The sequence below is a fragment of the Strigops habroptila genome, chromosome 1 (genome assembly GCF_004027225.2).
Source record: "Strigops habroptila isolate Jane chromosome 1, bStrHab1.2.pri, whole genome shotgun sequence".
Classification (NCBI taxonomy): domain Eukaryota; kingdom Metazoa; phylum Chordata; class Aves; order Psittaciformes; family Psittacidae; genus Strigops; species Strigops habroptila.
Window position 1 is genome coordinate 70850389 of NC_044277.2, and position 22441 is coordinate 70872829.

A 22441-nucleotide genomic window follows, 5' to 3' on the forward strand; every position below is an offset into this window, starting at 1 on the left:
CTTCAGAGGAAGAAGATGACAAACAGTGGATGCATCCCAGACCACTGGTGGATCACAAGTTTTGCTGTCCAGCAGCACAACTTGCATCTGCTTGATTTTATAGGCAGTATCTCGTGGTGTTACACTTCCCTGTTCCATAATGAGTGTTACCACATCCTGGCAGCAATGCTCAGTGGGCAAACAGTCTTGTCACAATGCTGACAGGAGATCTGGCTGTTCTATAATGGGGATCATCACATCTTGGTGACAACCGCAGTTTTGAAAAGGGGAAGAGAGAAGTTGATATGTGATCAACATGCTTACATTTTATGGCTGTTTGTCTTAGGAAATGGCTTTGGTTATGCTAACCATATTGCCAGGCGTCAGGAGCAGGGCATACTGGTCACATGGCTACAAAGGAAAGCCTCATCTTAGTGTAAATGCTCTTCCTAAGCAAAAATCAAACACTACACTCAAGCAGTTGAGGCATGTACACACACCACTGCCACCTCTGAGAAGGAGACAATAACCCAGAGCAGAAGGTAGCAAATACTACTTTACTCATCACGTCAGCTGTGAATGTGTGTCCATGACCAGGGAGAACTGTGGATGTGGACGATTCAGTTCTGACTCAGTTCTCCAGAGACCTAGGTCTGTGATATGTGTAAAGTAATTTCTCTTTCTTGGAGAAAGTCCATGTACTCAGTAACTTTTATGATAATTGGCATTGGTCTTTTCTAGAAAGGTACTTATGTTAGCACAGGACTGAAGGGGAGTCAGAGGCATCTTTGCAACAAAGCTGTCAGGGAGGAAGGGCAAGAAACATTAGTATGATCCCTTGCACCTCTTGTAATCTCAGAAAACTGAGCACCAACATGCTCTCTATGAGGAGACTCCAATGTTGTTCTCATCCCATAAAGAATGACTTGAGGCTTATACCGGTGGCAAATGCTGTTCCAAGTTATTGCAAGCAGTGCATAGTAGTGCACGGTCCTGATGACAATGCATTAATCATAGCCAATGACAAAATGTTTTCAGGACCAAGTGTTACATGATCTTTGATATCTTTGTAAACAGTCATCAAAACAAATCAATTCTATAAGAACAGGCACTGCATTATGTTCCCTCTGTATCCCAAGCCATCTTGTTCCTCATGCCTCACCTAGGTCTGTCTTTTCACTCACACAGTGGACAGACTATTCTGTTCGTAAACTAACTGCTACAATTTGCTTTTCTGATGAGTTCTTAATAGCACATTTAAGCCCTGATAGCAGTTCATCTATCAGCCACTGCTTCTGTGAGGCTCAAATAGTCAATGCTTGAGAAAATTCTTCCTGTGAGCAGTATATGGCTGGATGCGTGCCCCGGCAGTGCCTACACCGCTAGGTAAGCACATCTTCTCAAGCTCACAGCAGAAGCTATTCCTATCTCTGTATTGGAAGAGCCTGCCGACTGTGATTGCAGCCTGCTCTCACTGTCTCTGTGACTCTTCACAGCCTGTCAGTTTTTCTATTGACACTTTTCCAGTTCATCACAACCCCTCTCTTTTCTGTAGGCTTGCTTCTGTAAGAGTGAAGTGCTTAGACTGCCTCAAACCAGCAAGTGGTACATTAACTCCTCCGAAATTGTGTGTTTGAGTCTGTGTCCATGTTCACTCCGTTAGCAGTTCCTTTTTATCCTTCTTTGGTTTACCTTCACATGTTCACACAGACAGCAATACGGAACTGAAGAGAGAAAACAAGTCACACATAAAATATTCATGGAAGACAAGATAGATACTTTCCCAGTTTGTCAGCTCTGTCTGAGATTCATCTCCTGGCTAATCTGTTGCAAAGTCTACTTATGTTCTGCAGGAGACTTAGGTTTTATCCTCATACGATGCAAGTAATCTGTCTATTTGTGTCTGAAGGCTTTATTTAATTCTTACTCGCTTCCAAAGGAAATGCACACTCTGTTTTATCTAGAAATTGTTAGTTGCTCATTTCTGCTAGAATAGTCTTTTCTGTCTTGTCTCATTTTATGGCTCATGCAGATTTGGACCTTGTTCATGGAACATACAATGACTTTCCATTCCAATATATCTGAGTGATTGTTAGATTTTTTCCCTTTCCTTCTCCTTTTTGTAGACAATTTTCTTTGCCATTACTGGCATTATTACATTCATGGAAGAATATATTGGGGAAAAAAAAGACAAAGACAGGTTCTATTACTGTTCTTTTCCTGAATGAGCAACAGCAAGGGAAGTGGGGAAAAAAAGGCCTGCAGTCTCCAAGTAGCAGCATCAAACTATGGATAAGGAGTAAACCAAATACTAAGCAAGAAACACACACCACCAGGTAGTTTTTACTTAGGCTTAGCCAACAGTGACTGTTCTGTTGACACCAAATGTTGAAAACAGCCTCAAACATTGTGCTGGTACCATTTCTAATTAACTGTTTCAAATTATTTTTTCAAGATATTGAAGATATTTAAATTTATTTAAGATAATTTAAAGCCCTTCAAACTATAGCTGAGAACAGGTTTGTTCAAATAATGTTAGGCTCAGTGATCTACAGCACAAACGCATCTTGACCAATTTAGTAAGTAGAGACACACTGGAAGGCTGGCATGGGATGAGTGTCACGCTATTTAGGTGAGGGAAAAATAAAGTTGGGAGTAAAGCCATATAATCATAACTGGACTGAAGGCCTGGGAAATCTGCCTTTTAATTTCTAATCTGCATTGTATAATGATGGAAGAGGTGAAAACTACTGGAAAGTGGGTACGAACTGTTGAACTCCCGCTGCTTTGATCTGTGTCTATGGGAATACAAAGTGACTTATAACACATTGTCTGCATCATTCTCCGGTGCTGTGCTGGAGCCTTCTGTTCAAACACGTTATCTTTCCCACCTTGTTTGCAAACCAAAGAGTTCAGCAATGGTAATAAATTAGTACCATTTCTGCATGGGCACAGCATGGTTATATATCATCATCAGGGTGACATACCTCCATGAGCAAAACCACGTTGAAGCCTGTTTCACGTAAAACGTGAATAATGCGATCTGTTGGTTGCTTACCAACAAGCCATGGCCTTTAATGTTTTTAGGATCATCTGTAATTTCTCACACACTGGTATCTTGAATTTTGAAACAGTTTGGCAGTGAAGAGGAGATTTGTGTTCATTGTGTTTCAGCAGTAAGAGAAGTTCTCTATGAAAGAGCCAGCACACTGAATGGCCTGGAACAAATCTGCAGGGCCACAGCAGGTCTGGCTTAGCCAGCACCTGTTAGGGAAAACTGAATGATCTTGCTTTTGTCCACCACAGAAAGATTCTGTAAAGCAAAGATTTGTGTATTGCCAACAGTTGATGAAGAGAATTATGGAAAGTAGTGTGAGCCAGAAGTATTATTAGAATTATAGGGAGACATGGGATATGCTTTTAGAAGGGCATTTAATTCCCTTTTTCCACGTTGCCTTTCACACTTATTTCCTTTTTCTTCCTGAGAAATTAAAAAAAAATGTGATTTTAATAGAAAATGCAATTATTGCCTGGTCTTTTCCGTCCCTCACAAAAAGGTTGGCTGTAATACCACAGTGTAATAGGGACTGCTCTGGGAGCAGTGGCTGTCGCAGATCTCCTTCCACACTACCTGCCTATAAGCTGTTCAGGACGATGAAATGCTGGTAGTATTTTTAAAACAAACTTGAACTGAATAAAAATGACAGGCAGTTACCGGGATACATATAAGAAAGAGAACTCCCCATAAAACTTTTAGAATAGGGAAACAAATCTTGAACATTTACTATAGCTTTTAAGTATATGTATGATGAGAAAGAGAAACCGGAAAAAGTTAGATACAGCGTATCCCATATGTATACCTGTTCAGAGCTTGCAGACACTTGAGTGGTATTTCAACCATATCTGTGTTTCTTTCCTGAAAATAATGTTTCAGGGAAGTGGTTCAAAGCACTTGCTTTTAGAGCAACAGCCAGAGCAGAAATGTCCCGGAGTGTGTAACACAGACCAGCAGCATGTGATCAGACGCTCACTGTCAGACTCATTAATGGAGTTAGTGGAAGGAAACACACACCACTTCACAGTTAACGTAGGCAATGGCTGTTTTGCAGATCTGTCTGCCTTTCAGGTAGCCTTTTTTGTTCAGTATATTTTGGAGGAAGTGTGGGAGGAGGGGGAGATGCTGCTGCTGCATGTTCAATGCAAAGTGCTTGGCTGTGATAGGCTGAGGGGACGTGGATACTCTGCCTATATATGCTGGTAACTGCATCCTCTGCGCTTTATAGCTGTCACAGAGGGGCAAAGAAAGACAGTGAGAAAGACAGAAGAGAAGAAAAAACCTTACCAACTCGCTGTAAGTAGCATTCTTTGACCTTAAAGCTTTGTAGTTTTTGAATTCAAGTGAGTGTGTTTGGATTAATGCAACAATTGGTTACTTAGAGTGGGAGCTCGGCTAGTAAACAGCCAGCCGGTGTTATTTTAAGGATAATCTGGGGTACTCAGAAAGCATTTCTTTTTAACCTAAGTTTGCACAATGTTGTGTGCACCTGTCATTTTGTGTTTGCTTGTTTTTATGTATGATGTATGTCAGCTATAACTGTTTATGTACATTTATGCAGAATCCTGTATATCCAAAAGTTTATATCTTGACTTTCCAAGTGTAACAGTTCTGAATAACCAAGCAGACCTTGAGAAATTCTTTGCCAAATATTCTGAATAATAAGATTTTCAAGATAAATTCAGTGCAGGACTTTTTAGGGTGAGGTTTTCCTCGGAAATAAACCTTTCCCATCACTATAATAAGACCTCAGAAGGGAAAATTACTAAATTTGCAGACTCTGTGCCAGTGATAGCAATTAATAAAACCAGCAACTTCTAAATGGAAAATGAAATTTTTAAATGAAATGTAGGGCCTGTAACATAGATACCTAATTCATAGAATCATAGAATGGTTAGGGTTGGAAAGGACCTTAAGATCATCTAGTTCCAATTCTTGGCTTGTGCAAAGGTAGAAGTACAGAGTACAGATCCAGTTCCTTTTTACTCATGCTGAAATAAAATTCATCCTATAGTCCTTATTCAGGCAATACTATCGCCAATAGTAAAGTTTAGTTTAACAGTAGCAACAGCTGCAAAAGCCTTCAGTAGCAGAAGGGTTCAATAGCAGAAAGTCCTCATGGCTTCAGTGGTGTCACTGTAGCACCACAAGCCTCTAAATTACATTATATTCTGCAACAGTCAGTTGGCAGAATAGAAAGTGCACTTGTCTCATTTATTGGAAAGATATATAGTTATTACTTTTTTGAGCCAATGCAGCTCTCAGTTTAAGGTGCTGTTAGTGGCTTTGTGCATTTTTCCTGTTGTATTTAATAATAGGAGCTGCTAAAAGATTTTATTATGTTAGCTGTTTTTTATTTGATGAACTGGAGAACAGGCACTCATAAAATTATAATACATCAAATACACTTATCTCCTCGTTTGTTCTTTTTTCTCTTGTTCGTCCTCATAATGAATTTCCTGGTAGCATTTAGATATCTTTTATATTTAGTTAATACAGATAACAGATTCTAAAATTATAGACAATACTTTTAAACAAAAATAATAAGCTGAATGTTACCTGCATAATGTTACACCTATTTGATACTTAAATGTGCTTAAACTGCTTGTTTGTATGGTTCAGTTTCAAATAAAGCAGAAAATGGTTTGCAAATGAACATTATACTGAATTTACAATCTAAAGACTTAACAGTTTTTAGTAACTTCACTAAAGTAAAATATTGCCATGTTCTAATTTCAGTGCATTAAGGTAGGAGCAGTTTAAACAAAGCATCAGAGGATATGTTATCTGTGACAAAAATCCAGCAAAATTAAAGAGCAAAGAGTCTATAGATGAATAATAATTTGAAGAAGATACATAGATATCATTTAACATTTAACATGATTGTTCTTGGTTTTACCTGAAGTTAAGAGCATAACTCAATCTTCTCCAGTAAAGTAGGACTTTATCTGAAGAAGTATGCAGTGGTGACAATATCCATTGATTCTTGCTGGGAACAAAAGTGCTCACACATAGCGTATCGTAGAATCATAGAATGGTTAGGGTTGGAAGGGGCGTCAAAGATCATCTAGTTCACCACCACCACCACGGGCAGGGACAGCTTCCATTAGTCCAGGATGCTCAAAGCCCCGTCCAACCCAGCCTTGAACACTGCCAGGGATGGGGCAGCCACAGCTTCTTTGGGCAGCCTGTGCCAGTGCCTCGCCAGTCCTCATAGTAAAGAATTTCTTGCTACTAGCTAATAAAAATCTACCTGATTTCAGTTTAAGTCTATTCACCATTGTTCTGTCACTACCTGTCCTTGTAAAAAGTCTCTCTCCAGCATTCTTGTAGGATCCTTTTAGGTACTGGAAGGCTTGGGTTGGTATGCTTGGTAAAATTGATTTTTATCAATCAGAGTGAGGCCGTCAGTGAATTTCCAGTCTGTGCTTACAAACTGATAGAGGTTGATAAGTAGGGTGGGTGCCTGCTGAGAAGCTGTGCTCTCGCCAGTTGGGGTTCAGCTGGCAGATGTTGAATATGCTGAAATTCATCCTGGGAAGTGTGAGATCCCTGAAAGCAGGGAGTCTTTATCAGTCTTTATGGGCCTTCAAGAAAACAGACCACTATTAAATACTTTAGAGAAACTCTCAGCTTCGCTGAAATTTCCATTTAGTTTTGGAAACTCGGCCTGCATTATTTTTCAGTTTAAATTGCTTCAACTTAAGTGCATAATTCAAGTACATACAGATTGTAACACTCAGCCCTTCAGGAAATATGGTGCTCTCAAGCAGAGTTTTCATTTTAGACCCTAAAAGCTGAGTTATTTGAGGTATTTTGCTTCTTAGAAAATCACATTCTATATTTTTAAAATACACCAGCATAGAGGGAAATTGTATTGTTGCATTGTACATGTGTTGTATATTCATGTGAGAGGTAGAAGAGAGAAATACTATGTACTGTTTAGAGAGGTGATGTTTTTTGAATTTTGAGAGTACTAACTGGTAAGCATTATATTTGTCAGATATTCAGTCTGCTGGATGTGGCTTCCGTGGCAAGTAGTACTTTCAATCAGATGAAGTGAGATCTATAATGAAAAGTTGAGGAATAAAAATAGGGATGAGAGCGTCTTGTCACTCACAGAAGAACGGATATAAAATAGGAGGTGAAAAGGAAAAGTGGAATAACCACTGTGTTCCTGTGTATGCCTTCACAGTTCCCAGTGAGATATGTGTGTTACAGTAGGTAAGGAATTTCCAGGCAAGGACTTTTAGGAAAGATGATGCCTAGGTACATAAAAATAGGTAGGTAGGTAGGTAGGTAGATAGATAGATAGATAGATAGATAGATAGATGTTTAGATAGATCTTAATTTCTCTTTATTGCCTTCAGGAGAAAGAAGAATGAAATACTGTGTCTCAGAGTGAAGCAGATTGATGTATTTCACTGGATCAAACTGAAGTGAAAGTTCATTAGAGGTTAACTAGATACCAGTTTATATGAATTTATAACACTGCAGTGACTATGGCAGATTTGTGATGGATGGTTCATCCTCCCATTCTTTATGTTTAAGCTTCCTGATTCAATTACTTCTCCCATGCAAAACAGTGGGTTTCCCCTGTAATTTAATTCTTCATCCTGAATTTTGAGGATGCTATTGAAGCAGTGATTTATGACAGAAGTAGTGCAGCCAAAACAATGTTAGAATGAGCCAATGGACCTCCATTTCTTAGGAAGACCTATAGCTAGCACATAACAAATAAGATCTCAGTGATTATCTAAAATGTGTGTTTTGTCAAACTGAGTTGACAATTTTCAATGCCATGGTCATAGGCTGAATCCACAGAATGTGTATCTGATGTTTAGATCTAAATTTTTTTTGCTTATCCTGATATACGAACTTTGTCCAAACTGTTAATAATAAAAATGTCAATAAATTATATTGGCATACTATATAGGAACAAGATAATGCGGGTATTACTTGGAATAGAAAGAATTTCAGATCCAAAAAGATCTCAGTGGTAGAAAAATAGTCGCAAGCTATATAACATAGTATCTATGTTGTAGTGCTATGATAAAATAAATTTATTTTTGTCTGTGTGTTTGTGAGCTTACACATGATGCTATTTATGCCATTTGATTTATATTTCAGGAAAAAGACCAAACGATCCACAGGACCTTCTGTGTCCTATATTTGATTGATAAAAAGTAAAGCTAGAGTGATACTCTTGACATCATACTTGACAAGTATAGTGATACTTGACAAGTATAGTGATACTCTTGACATCATACTTACAGTTCATTGGACCCACAGATACTGAACGAGATATTCAGCTGAGCTGATCCATGTGTAAAAGTCTGTAGGAATAGCTGTAACTCAGTGGTGAGCAACAGTAGTGCTAGAAACACCAAATTAGTGGGAGTTCTGAGTCAATTCAGTCTCAGGCAACTCCTACTAATTTGGTAGTCATGGGTTGAATTCTTATTTTCACAGTTTTCATCTCTGAAACCAGAGGAAAAAATAACAGATTACCACATGCAAGTTCTTCAGAGCATGCTATAGCAATGAAGTGATGAATGAAGTAGCATAAAAGAAATAATGACAGCATAAATTAAGGGTTAAGTTAGAGATATTTTGAAAAAGAAGTGAAACGGTACGATGTTTAGATTTATTCTGACGAAGTATCTAAAGCAACAAATGGAGCCTTGGGGTGTGATTAGCTTGCTGCCACAGAGATGCATATTGATCACTGCAGTTTATGCTGACTACTGATAATGTGTTTTCAGCAACTTAGTAGCAAGACCTGAGAAAGGTCCTAATTCCCCTTTCAGAAATGCATAGAGAAAGCCAATTAATACTTACATGATGGTTAAAGAAAGTAATATAACTCTAACAAAATAGCAACAATAACAGCTATTGTCGGCAGGAGGTGTGGGCTGGGGTGGGCCGGGAGGTGTGCGTGGCGTGGGGAGTGGGGGGATGGAGACTAGAAGTCCCTACTGTTCAGATCCTTGCTTTCCCAAGTGGTTAATGACCTACAGCAGCACCCTGCCTTTTTAAATAGCAGCAGCAGCTGCTCCACACAAATCCCAGGTCCTCTATTTGTAGCAGCGGACATGTATCTAGGGTGGTGTTTATCAATGATGCCTTTCTTTTGTAATGTGACAGTACTAATTCAAGTATAATAAAGACCCCAGAAGGGTCTCTCTTTTCTCAAAATGATGACCTCTGTTATAAATCCTTAGCACAAATAACTGATACCTAAGTAATTGTCTCTTAATTACCTAATATTCACCTTGTGCTTAATATAATTATTTCCTTACAAAGTGAAGATCTGAAGGTATGTGAACTAAGTAGTAACTGTTTACACTAGCAGCGAATATCCTTGCTTCACTTGCCAATTTTCTTACTAGATCCCCAGGAACAGTATCACTCACTCAATCTGAGTGTATAAAGACTCTTGGACTGTTTTCAGGCCCTGTTGTCTCAACCTTGTGTTTACTGAGCACTCAAAATGCACAGCCACATACAGTAAAACAGTTGGGCAGCCAGGATGGCAGGAGCAGGCACTGTAGTAACATGAATAATGTTTACACAGTACTTTGCAGTCAAACTCCAGCTCATCGGAGCTGAGCCATATATCACTTTGGGTGTGCTCACACAGCCTCTGCCTAGCTTAAAGCACACTTAGAGCTCCTGCCCAACATCTTGGAAATAGGGTCAGCCCCAGAAAGCTTTCTCACATCCTGCAAAATACAGCACAGATCAAGTCTAAGTGAATTCTAATTGAAACCTTGGTATGAAGTAAGGTTTTGTAAATGACACAGTATGTGCATTTACAGTGAAAGAGTGAAGAAGCTAAATCCTGAGGCAAGATGCCGGGTAGGAAGAAGATAAAATGACAGGGAAGCAAAGTGGATCACTGTGATAACTGTGATTATTATAGCTCGTTATTATAGATTATTTTAGAGACAAACAGCATGCTATTTTCTTAGACCTCTTCTTAATGTGCCACATAACAGTGCCACATCCTTGTGTCAACCAACAGCAGCAGGAATTAAGTCTGTGATTTCTGAATCTTCACTGATGTGCCTTTATTGCTTTCCTGTGGTAAAGATACAGCCTATCTGTATTAAGCTGATCTACACCGTGAGTTAGGCATCAAAGATTTAACAGTGTGATTTATTTCTATACAATGTTCAGCCAGTATCAGAGTGGAGCAGAATGCAATACTGTATGGATATTGGCCTAATATGCAGAAATGAGAGCATATGGTCTTTTCAGAAAGGCCATATGAGTCATGCTGTAAATCTGAATAACAGGTTTAAAGCTAGTAAAATTTTCTTTCAAAAATGAATTTTTTATTTATTTTTTTTTTAGGGTTTTTCTGGTAAGAAGTCCTAAACTCTGATACCCATGGATGCTGCAGAGTTCCGCAAGAGAGGGAAGGAGATGGTGGACTATGTTGCAGATTACCTGGAGAAGATAGATAAAAGACAAGTCTTCCCAGATGTGGAACCAGGATATCTAAGGCCCCTCATTGCAGACTGTGCACCCCAGGATCCTGAGAGCTTTGAGGATGTCTTTAAAGACATTGAGAAGATCATTATGCCAGGGGTAAGAAAAATGGATCTGTAGTGTAATGTTCGATACTGCATGTAGGTTTTCAAAGGCTTTAAGGAAAGTGCGGATTGAAGGCTGTGCAGCTAGACCTTACAAACATAAGTATCTACACTGATTAGCTTTTAGAAGGCAGGATTCTGCTTTGTATCGCTAGTTAAATATGACCTAACACTTTACACAACAAATGTTTTCTGTTCTTGCTAAAAATAATCAAATTGTTATTTTGCTTCATGCAAGGATTGCTTTTGGAAATAATCCCCTTTCCTCACCTTGAACTGGTTAAGGCAAAGCTTCATAACTTTCAATTTCATGTGATATTTTTGCTACTTGCAAAGTACAGTAAATATTTTATAAAATGCTTTTTTTTTTTTATTAGTCTGCTGTGCCTACAGTGTTCCTTCAAGCTGATCTTTAAATGTTAAAATTCTCTTAGGAGTTTTCCTTTTATTACAGGGCTGACTAGAAAGGATTCTTCCCGATACTTGTTCTGTTGACTTACTCTCCTAAATGTCAACTTCTAGTAGCTTTTAAGGCAGATGGCCACTACCTAAATATTAGTCCTTGGATAGATCAGTGTTGGACAGACAATGCAGAACAAAGTATCTGGCATTTGTCCTGTTTTGAATCTTTCTCGGTTTTCCACTCCCGGTGTACCTTTTTATTTTAAATATATCCTTGTCTTTTAAGGCCTCTAAATAGCTTGAAGAGGACAGTATTATTAGTAAATGTTCAAGAGGAATCTCCCTTTTGGGTCTCTGCAATAACCATTTTGCGTTGCTTCTCTGGATATAGTTAGGTGATGTGATTGCAATGTGACTGGACCCACTGCTTTGCAAATGTGTTTAGTCAGTGTACTATAATACCAATTCCTTTTCATTGACCAATGTAAATATTTGATATTCAATATGACTTTATCTTGTTTCCCTTGGAACCAACACTGCTGTCCTTTCACAGGCAAAATCTCCACTGAAATCAATGAAAATCTCTCCACTCTTCTCAAAGATTTGTGGATGAAGTCTGAAATCCGACAGAGTTAATTAGACAAGAGAATTATGTCCAACACATGCAAATACTTTCATTGCTGCTCATAGATACGATTGCCTTTTCTTTTTCATTGGATGAAAACACTAAATGATTATTTTGTCTGTGGAGTAGAACAGAAAACACTTTGCTTTAAACACGTAAGAACATTCAAGAAAATAATATCAAATTCAAAAAGAAGAGTCATATGAGAATAAAAAGTGAGACATCGAATTCCAGTTATATCATCAACATGTCATATTTCCTAATTAAATTGTTTTTTTCTTGATATTTACATGCCCTGCAAGTAAATTTACAAGGTAATACATGCTGAAGAAGAAATGTTCTATCCAAAACTTTCCTCTGGTGTGAAATGTTAGTGTTTTTGACACAAAGAGCACAAGCACATAATTACATAAGTACATAAATCCCTGTTCTTATAGTAACTCTGATTCTGCCTATGTTGTTTATACTAAATACTGAAGACTCACATGAGCATAGAATCATAAAGTCATAGTATAGTAGAGGTTGGATGGCACCTCTAGAGATCATTTATTCCACCCCCACTGCTTAAAGCAGGGTCAGTTAGAGCAATTTGCTCAGGACCATGTCCAATTGGGTGTTAAATGTCTCCAAGGATGAAGTCTTCACAATCTCTCTCTTGCGTCTTAAAACCCAAATCCCTGTTGTCAACACTAAGCTCAACACTCAGGTTGCTTGGATGCTTCACTACACACAGCTGTGCTCCCAGCCCATCTGCAACTAGGGCACTGAACCTTTTATGTAGTTGCAGACCTGCGGGTGGAGCAGAAGCCTTCCTCCTAGTGCCAGTAGTTGCAAGCTTCTACTCTTCACCAACACAGGACTCCATTCCCCAGTGCAATAAGCAGAGACTCTGACTGCTCCTCCTTTGGTATGTTTTGGGGTTCAGGCTCTTGTATCTGAGATACCTTGTGCAATGTCTTGGGAAGTTCCGCTCAATCTCTTTTATGTCATTTCTGATACTGCACAATCAGCAGTATAAGACCTCCTTATGTTGGATAAAACAGACCCTCCATTAGTGCATACCTCCTGCAGGCTAAAAGACCATCTTGCGCTGCCCCAACTTTGGCAAGAGGCCTCATCATCCCTGTAATGCCAGGCCTGTAGAGCTGCATACTCCCTCAGGAATTTAGTCTGGGTTGAGACCCATGATGTGCCAGGGCTAGCTGTTCAGTTCCTGCTGGGGACTGTGCCTTATGGAGCGTCACAACCACTGTGGGGCCCACGTACACTACTCTTAGTAGTGTTTCTGGACCTCTTCTATGCATAGTGCTGCACAAGCTGCTGCTTCTGTTGGCTGTGTTCACAGAAACTGAAGTGTGAAAATGATGGTGCTGTACAAACACATGGTGGCAGGGAGTATAGGAAGAACTTAACATAGGAAGACTTGTTCACATTTGGTTTAGAGACTTTTAAAATTATTTGTAATTTGTTTTAGGGACTTTTGAAATTGGCTATAGGGACAATCTACCCCCATTATTTTCCCTTAATCTTCTTCCCATCTTTTTCCTGACAAGACTAACATTTTTTAAATACATCTACTGTTTTTCAGCTATAGTGATTTTCTAGTGTTTCACCGGGGAATGTCTTATTTCCATTTTATAAACGAGGAACTGGGCTTCTTCAAGCAGAATAAGTAATACGACAGAGGTCATAGAACCTTATTTTGCTGTATGCTATCAGTGGACCATAAGTGATTCTTGTCTCCTTCATGCTGATATCTTTACTGTATTACTTGTGTTCAGGCATTTACCACATTGGATGATTGAAAACATGAAGATGATGTTCCTTCAGAGGAGCAAGGATCAGTTAATTGCGTAAAGCAATAATGCAGTACCCACTGCTGTCTTTACCCTATAGGAGAACAAGTATTCATGTGTGGTAAAACTTCTCTATGGAGACTTCTTGTGAAATTGGATATAGGCCTTCAAAGGGCAGTCCGCTAAGTGATAATGACCATAATGGTGCCAAGTTCCTAATATGAACACAGGGACTGAGGGAACAACTGCTGAACTCTGATCTCCACATCAGGAAGCCAAGGTGGAAAGGATCTTATAAAAATATCAGTGGGAGTCACCTTTCTCTCTCAGACTTGCTTTGTTCTCTTGAGATATATGTTCTTTTTTAGAGCCAAAAATTTTCAAGTTTAGTTGTAACTGCAAGTAGCAGTTACGAAGATGCTAATTTTCCTCACATTGGATCCACTAATCTATGAACTCTCAGCTGAAGTACCTATTCTTAGTGTGTGGTAAAGGAAGACTCTTGCTTAGGCTAAGCAAGCCACAGAAAGACAGACATCCTTGGACGAAATCTGGGCAATGAGATGTCTCTGAGAAGCATTAGGGTGGTAATTACTGACATCAAGACACTTGTGTATCACTGTTTATCAGCAGAGGGCTGAAAAAACAAGCATCAATTATATCACACTCTTTGCAATATTTGACAAGTGTCTGTGCCAACATGGCGAAAGAAATGAATTATACAGCTGCTTCAAGAGAAGGGGGAAGGGGAGGCAGGAGGAAGAACTGCAGCTGCACTTGCCCTAGGGCTTTTGGCTTTTTTGCTTTGTGTGAGTGGTGCAACTGAAATCTGCTGTGTTTCATCAAACAAATGGCTCCCCGCAAGTAGGCAGTTTAACTTGATTAACCCAAGATGAATGTCACAGGTCTTACAGATCACAAAGGATTAGAGCTGGGGAGATGAACAGCGGCAGCCCTGGCTCATTGTGGACGTCAGTGAAAGTCTGTGCATGTGGGTCCTATCAGGGACCGCTGTTTATTGGGTATTTCTAAATCTGTTGTTTGCCTGTGAAAAGCCAAGTCCCATCCCATTTTTTTTTTTCTGATTTGTGAAGGTAGGTGTTTGCCACAAGTGCTCTAAAACTTTGTTACAGCAAAGAAAGAGATCCTGACCAGGTAAGAGATACAGCTAAAAATGTTCACAGTGGCCTGTCTTTGGATACCTGGTTTGAGAAGGTTTGGATCTAGTGACCAGTTGTTGTGGTTTAACCCCAGCTGACAAATCAGCTTGCTCACTCCCACCCCTCCCTCCTCCATGGCATGGGTAGGAGCAGTGGAAAAAAGGTAAAACCTGTGGGTTGATATAGGAACAGTCTAATAATTGAAATGAAGTAAAATATAATAATAATATCAATAATAACAGTCATAATAATTGTAATGAAAAGGAAGATAACAAAAAGAGAGAAAGAATAAAACTCAAGAAAAACAAGTAATGCACAATACAGTTGCTCACCACCAGTGCGGCAATCTGCCTCTCGCAGGTAACTCCCCCCAGTTTATATACTGGGCATGATGTGCTGTGGTATAGAATACGCCTTTGGCTAGTTTGGGTCAGGTGTCCTGTCTCTGCTTCCTCCCAGCTTCCCGTGCCCCTCCTCACTGGCAGAGCATGAGACTGAAAATTCCTTGATCAGGGTAAGCAATACTTTTAGCAACAACTAAAACATCGGTGTGTTATCAGCATTGTTCTCAGACTGAAGCCAAAGCACAGCACTGCACCAGCTAGTAGGAAGAAAATTAACTCTATCTCAGCTGAAACCAGGACACCAGAAAAACAGGAATCTTGAACATAACCCGTACAGGACTAGTTTAGATAGTGGAAAATTGTAGTGGATTGGGGCTGTTTTCCTATGAAAGAGATAGGGGCATCTGAAATGTTATATATGGTATACTATAGCAGAGAAAGTGATATCTGATTCATTGTGTATACAAGAGTTAAGACAGTTTCCCTTAGCATGGAGCATGTCCCTTAAAGAAGAGCTGGTTGTTGGTATGAAGAAGGCTAGGAGAGGAAATAAATGGATATATGCAGCATGTAGAATAGTGTGGTACAGTGACCCCTGAGTTAGCTCTAGAACTAGAAACCTTATCACAGACTGGGAGAGAGGGGAGTGTGAAAGGTAAGATTGATCAGAGGTGGGAATGCAGAACAAAACAGGAAGGAAATACTGAGCTCAGGCAAGAGATAATGTATGCTCTTACCATCCTTAATTAGAACTCCAGTATTAAAAAGAAAAGAAAACAAAATGGCATAAGAAAAGGCTTAGCTTCAATAACTTGGCAGCCTCTGGATTTCCAACCAAAGAAAGATCTTATACACATTCTGCTGAATTCTTGCTTATAGTCCATCTAATCCTCTAGAAGCATTTTTTTCTAAAATTTGCCTTTTATCTTGAATGTGAAAGCTGGTTTTGTCAGACATATCATATCACATCTCATTATTTCCACTGCACATTGCAGTGTGGCAGTACATTTCCCATTTTCAAATTTTATTAGATTGGAGATGTGGAGCACTATCAAGTATCTCATAGATCCTTAAAATTGCATAGATGTTGCATATGATAATTCTAAATATTGCTGCTGCAAGACAGTTGACTAATTTGTGCTGTTATTGTGTTGTGCTCTCATATTAGAAGATATAAAGTGGAATTGTATATAAATCACAACTTGTTACAGAGAGGTAATACTTTAATTTTCTACAGAAGATATTGAATACTGGAACAGATTGTTTCATTTTGTAGTAAGGAGCTGTTTGGCCAGATTCAGTGCCTGAATTTTAGCAAATAACTCCAGAGTTATTTGGAGCAAGAGAGTGGGCAAGAGAGTTCTGTGGACCTCTGCTGCCCTGAAGACCCACTTGCTAAGTCAATTGCATGTCAGAGATGAAATAACAGAGTATCAGTGAGTCCCTGAAAGCAGAGGCTCAAGAACAATGCCCTGCACAGACACTCATGGTGTCACTGCTCATGCAAGTCTTGCCTTCTAGGCAGGGAAATGGAGAACTCTGGTTTTGGAACTGCTGGGAGGTGGAGGCAAGAACTAGTTTATTCTGATATGAGTAAAAGATAGATACAAAATAGAGAAAAAACAAGGAAAGCTATTCTAAAAAATGTAACACTAAAAAACGTTACAGTCAGGCAGTGAAGAACTGTTGACTGGCCCCAACCTCTAATATTTTCTGATTTTGTGACAATTTGTTTCTGCTTCCTGCATTAGCTAAAAATGACTACTTTTCCCTTAATACAGGTGACTCACTGGCACAGTCCGTACTTTTTTGCCTACTTCCCTGCAGCCTCTTCCTTCCCAGCTCTTCTTGCAGATATGTTGTGTGGTGGAATAGGATGTGTGGGCTTCTCTTGGGTAAGTTTACTGGGGTATGTACTGCTATGTGGTACTGGTGCGTCACCTTGCCAGGATTTTAAGCATTTCAGTATCGTTCTTCAATGAAAATATTAATAGCAGTAAGGTCATAGGACTATTTTTATAGGTGAATTTCCTTGATTAATTAAGTGTTTTCACATAGCCTATATGACTCAAGGAATAAAAGGCTATTTCCTCATAGAAGTTTTGCTCTTGAAAGATCACCAGCATTTAGGATCAGTGGTAGTGCAAACTTACTGGTAATTCATTGAATGGTATGACTGTTGCCTATCACCCAGTGTTGTCACTCATCAGCTGGATGAATAGAAAATTGTGTTAAAAAAACCCCACATTCATGTAAGATGGGCTCTTCTCAAGAGGTTGTTACTTGATGTCAAAAAAAGCCCAATGCCAAGATGCAATTCCTAGCTTTGACATGATTCTATGTGAGGCGCAGTTTGACTTTTTTTTTAGTGAGTATTAGGAAAAACATGCACAGAATGGTCTTCGGATCCCTAATTTGGCTAGTGAAGTTAGTCTGTCTTCCTAAAAGACAGAGTTATTCTTGCTCTGGCAGATCCTATTTCTCTTCATGGTCTAGTGAGGTTATTCCCTCTGTTCTATTTTTCAACCCAGGCTGCAAGTCCAGCTTGCACAGAGCTGGAGACTGTCATGCTGGATTGGCTAGGGAAGATGATTAATTTGCCTGAAGAGTTTTTAGCAGGGAAGGATGGCCACGGTGGAGGAGTCATTCAGGTAAGAGAGGATATGAAGAAAGAAATCGGGATGAGTTTGTGGACTCTGATTTTGTGAAATCTTCACACCAAAATGCTACTAAACGAATGTAAAGTAAAATGAAGAGCTGCTTAAAATTTCAACTTAAATGGTTCTATCAGTAGATAATAGAATTTTCAGACTACACTGCAGTATCCAAAATAGAACAAAACCCCCAAACTTTGATGTTAACTGCTTAATGAAAGCCTGAATTAACAATTAATACAATGTCTGAACAGAGTATCTGTTAGATAATGAATATATCATCAATGGGCAAACTTGCATGCATAATAAAGCTGTGTTGTTTGACAGCCATGGTTCACTCGCACATGGTCTTTCTGCAAATGCAGACTCTGGTCACAGCTATTAATCTAACTGTAATAGATCTCTAGTATGAAAAAGACTGAATTTTAAATAGTTGTTCTGTGCTCCTTTGATAATCTCTGGAGTCTGGTCATTGGAAGCCAGGCAGGGCACAATCCATTTTATCTTAAGATAGGCTTCAAAAATACATCTGAATTACATGCTAGAAGTGGGGGCTTCTTTCTTTGATCTCAGCTGCAAATGCCTATAGCATATTCCAATTAATTCTTCCCAACATCTTCCCAGGAAAGTATGAATTTAACCCAAGTGCTGTGTTTCTCCTGGGCAGAGCTGCAATATTTCCAGCATAGCTCTTTACTCATCTGCTTGCTCTCTTAGGATCTTTATTATTATGATGACTGGGGAGGGGGGTTTGTTCAAGAAATCAAGCTTTTGTCATGCGTCTCAGCAGTATTTATTTTGTACCAGTGAAAGCAAGCAATTATGCCTGATGGTTATCAGCAGGAAATATTGCCCTTCCAGGCTGACAATGCTGGATTGCTCATAATTTTCATCAGAAACCAGTCAGTTTCAAGAATTGAAAGTGGGCTCTGTGTTCCTGCTTACGATGAAGTCATTTGTGCTGCAGATCTTCTTGTCTTGCTCTTGAAACAATAATGATACAAAGAAGAGAGCGTGAGGCAAAGACAACATGAGCGTGTGAAAGTGCCAGTCATTCTCTTGGTAAATACCAAGTAATTATTGTGGTATTGGGTAAAACAGCCTGTAAAAATTGGCTCTTAATTGCATTTGAAAGTCTATGTCAATATGAAGCACTTTGTTGTTGTGTGCAGGATGACACTTGAAAATGGCAAAAGATGAAAGAAAATTTCAGTTCAGAGCTCTGGTGGACATGAACATCAGCTCTTGCTGATATTTCTTCCGCCTCTTGAGCCTGCTTGCCATGGCAACCTTTGTTTGCTTGCAGTAAAAGGAAAGGTATCATCATCCTTCACCAAATGCAGAATACAGCATTCAAGAGGAGAAAAAAAACAGCTTTTAAAAATAAGTGAGAAAGCAACTTTCTTCCTGAAGCTTGTATCCTGCTGTTCATTCTAGATAAACTGCTGAAAAGTGTACCTACTTTGAATTTTAAAGAGTTCTTGCTCTGCAAAGAAAAAGTATTTTAAGGGTGAAACAAAATGAGATTCAGCCTATCTTTGGCCTGGCAAGGAACACTGATGATTTATCTTTCTTGTAAGTTAGCCAAGTAGTTCAAGAACCAAGTTTTTTTTCCTCAAAAATATTTAGCACAAGATTGATGCCAGGTGAATAGAAGAGCTGTAACAATCCATGTTCTGTAAACACTATATGCTTCAGTATAAAAAAGGTGACTTATGGAAACTGAGGCAAGGTGAAAAAGCCCATGTCTATTGTGAGACATCCAAAAACTTTCCCAAGTTGCTGGATTCAGGCGCCTTTAGGCTATGTCCGAGCCCTATATCAGGAGGCAAGATTCAGCTGGGCAACACGCCCTTTCCTTTTCATCCTTCTATGTAAGGAAATTCATACAAGAACTGTTGTATACACTGACTAAACACCAGCCTGGATGAGCAGCCAGGATGCCAGGGCATCTTGTGCCACCCCTCAGAAGGCTGAGGCTATTCTTGAGCCTAAATCATTTGCCTGCCCATCCAGGCAGTCTCCAGAATAGTGGGGGCTTAAATTTCCAGATCTTAAATTAATGCCTGAACCTTTGGAATTTCCTACAGCCATTTTCTTTTATACATTTGTGTGCATTTCTTTAATATGGATATTCCTTACATGTCCTGGAAAGACAATAACGATTTTACAGGGCCTTATCATTACCAAATATGTTTTAATAAAAGTAATAGTATTATTTCCCACATACTAAATGCATGTGTGCTAGAGCTAACTTTACTGTGAAGAACCCAGATTTAGAAAGGTCGCTTTCAGTGACTTGCTTGATGTGAGTTCTTGCACACAGGCTTTGTGTTGCCCAACTTCATTACGAGGACATACAGCTCACCTGAAACACTGTATGAACATCACAGTAAGGTGCAGTGGTTTGCACAAATGAAAAGTATTCTCACCTGCTGAATTTCTGGAAAGGGTATTTCAGACAACATTGTCTGATGGTATGCTTAGAGTATTCGATTATATACTGCTTGTAAAAAAAATCAGGAAAGAAACCAGTTCATCAGAAAATAGGTGATGTTCTTGACTGAAACATTCCTTGCATCTGCTGGACATCCAGGACCAGAATCATTATATTCTAGCTCACAGGGCTGTCAGGAAGCACAGGTATTTTTTCCCACTGTTACTTAGATATTGTGCTGAGCATGGCAGAAATAGTTTCGCTAACAGAGACATGGTGACAAAAGTTTCTCACCAGGAAACTTGAATTCTGTTGAGATGTTGCCATGTATAGAAGGCAGTTTTGTCTTATATAAATAGCTCAGCTAACTTCAGTATTAGGAGAAAGACTGAGCTCATTGGGATCATTCTTATTTATGAAATTGTAAGATCAGACACACCTCCAGGGAAGAAATAAAACTTCCCAAATATTTAAACATTTGTTGTAATTATTAAGTATACACAAGTCTTCAACAGAGGGAGCATAGAATTTTGGTACAGGATAAGAAACACCACCCCAAAATTAGCTTGTTGTCACTGGGGATATTTCTGAAATATACTTATTAATATAAGCAACTGTATTCATTGCACTGTCATGTGCTTGGCAGAGGAAGATTCACATGACAGTTGTTCAACTTTGAAAGTACCTAAAAACAAAATCTTGTGTATGGACATCCAAACCCACTGAAATTTATGAACATGTTTACAAACTGTTACTTGTAGTTTAAAAGAGCAGTTTAGAGCATGTTTCATCTGCCTGTTCTGCAGGAAAACCATTAAGAAAAATTGTGGGATCTTGTATTCTCTTGTGAAGTTTACAGATCAATTGATACAAAAATTCCTCTCTTTGTTGTCGCAGAGTATCCCATACACAATTTATACTTACGTTTTGTGAGTTGAAATGCAATTTAGAAATAGTGTGCGACTGTTTGTTACATCTGTGTGATTTTGATGAAGAAAACATACATACCATACTTTGAAATGCAGTTAGCTGTATTGAGTCATAACTTTTTTGCTTTTCCAGTGTTTTTTCTCCTTTAGCCACAATAATTGACTTGCCCAGGATAACTCTAAATGTTGAATAATCATTATAATTATGCATATTGCTTGATAAAAATGAGAGTTGACAGCCAGATTCTAGTGGAAGTTAAATTTGCAGAAATCCAGCGTAGCAGAATTCAACAGCTACTCTGCCATTGTCACTGGTTAACAAATGATTGGTGCCTGGTTGGAGAGCCTTTTGACATACATTTCAGTCTGTGAGTCCAGCTTTCTAGTACTGATTGCAAGGCTGGTGCGTAAACTGAACAATTGTAGAGATTGAAGAGAGCAGACAGAGGCATCGGGAAGGAGGAGACCAAGATCAAATGGAGATTCCTTCCTTGCTGTCACACATATTCTTAAAAAGCCTGAGATCGTGCAGTTTCTCATGTGCAGTTTTTGTTAACCACTTTGCAGATTCATACAGAAGAAAATGTTGCTTTTCTTCTTCTGGAATGTCTTCCTTTTGAACCTTCCTTCAATTTGTCCCACAGGGAAGTGCAAGTGAGGCCACCCTGATTTCACTGCTTGCTGCAAGAACAAAAACTATCAGACAGGTGCAGTCAGAAAAGCCTGAGCTAACAGAAGCAGATATCATGGGCAGGCTGGTGGCCTATGCTTCTGATCAGGTGAGTACCTCTCCAAACCATGGAAACATGGGGTCTGTACTTAACAATTCAGTCATCTCAATAGGCAGGTGAATTAAGTATAAACTCTTTGGATTGGTGACTATATGGTTTTGTGTGTCCGTGTGTGCACACATTGTTTTCCTCCAATATACACATGTGCGAACATACACACATACATCCTCCCCCTGTACGCATGCATAGTTGCAGGTGCAAGCACACAGAAAACCTAGTACATGAATATAAAGTAAATTGGTTTGTAGTACTTCAAGAAGCCCAAAACATTATATCCTTTTATTTCTTTTTTTTTTTTTTAAAAAAGAAAAACTCTGCTAATGTGTCCATGTATAAATCCAGCTAAGAAATCTTGTAAGAAAACAGAAAACATAATCCTTGATTTCTGGCTGTGAGTGGTATTTCGCAGACTGAGTTAGGCTAAATTCTCAGCAGGCCAGGACCATGAGAGGCTTTTACTGTTAATGAAACCAAATTTTAATCTTGTGAGTTCTGCTGCTCCTACCCTTCTGACACACTAATCCTACTGAAGGGCCAGGCAACGTTGTTTTTCTCAATAGCTGTGACATTTTCATATCTAAATGTCAATGAGATAGAAGAAACTTAGCACTTGATGTTTAGTTTAAAATCATAGCTGATTATGCAGAATAAAATGGCGAAGTTTTACG

At 39.0% G+C, this 22441-nt stretch overlaps 1 protein-coding gene across 1 annotated transcript in view; it reads left to right on the forward strand.

Moving 5' to 3' along the window:
- Positions 1-4225: 4225 nt before the first annotated feature.
- DDC (dopa decarboxylase) overlaps positions 4226-22441 on the forward strand; it is a 57638-nt gene continuing 39422 nt past the window's right edge. The window contains exons 1-5 of the mRNA XM_030503544.1: positions 4226-4330; positions 10394-10630; positions 16744-16857; positions 17494-17613; positions 21627-21761. Of these exons, the coding sequence (XP_030359404.1) occupies positions 10430-10630; positions 16744-16857; positions 17494-17613; positions 21627-21761 (570 nt within the window). The 5' untranslated portion in view covers positions 4226-4330; positions 10394-10429. The remainder of the gene's footprint in view (positions 4331-10393; positions 10631-16743; positions 16858-17493; positions 17614-21626; positions 21762-22441) is intronic.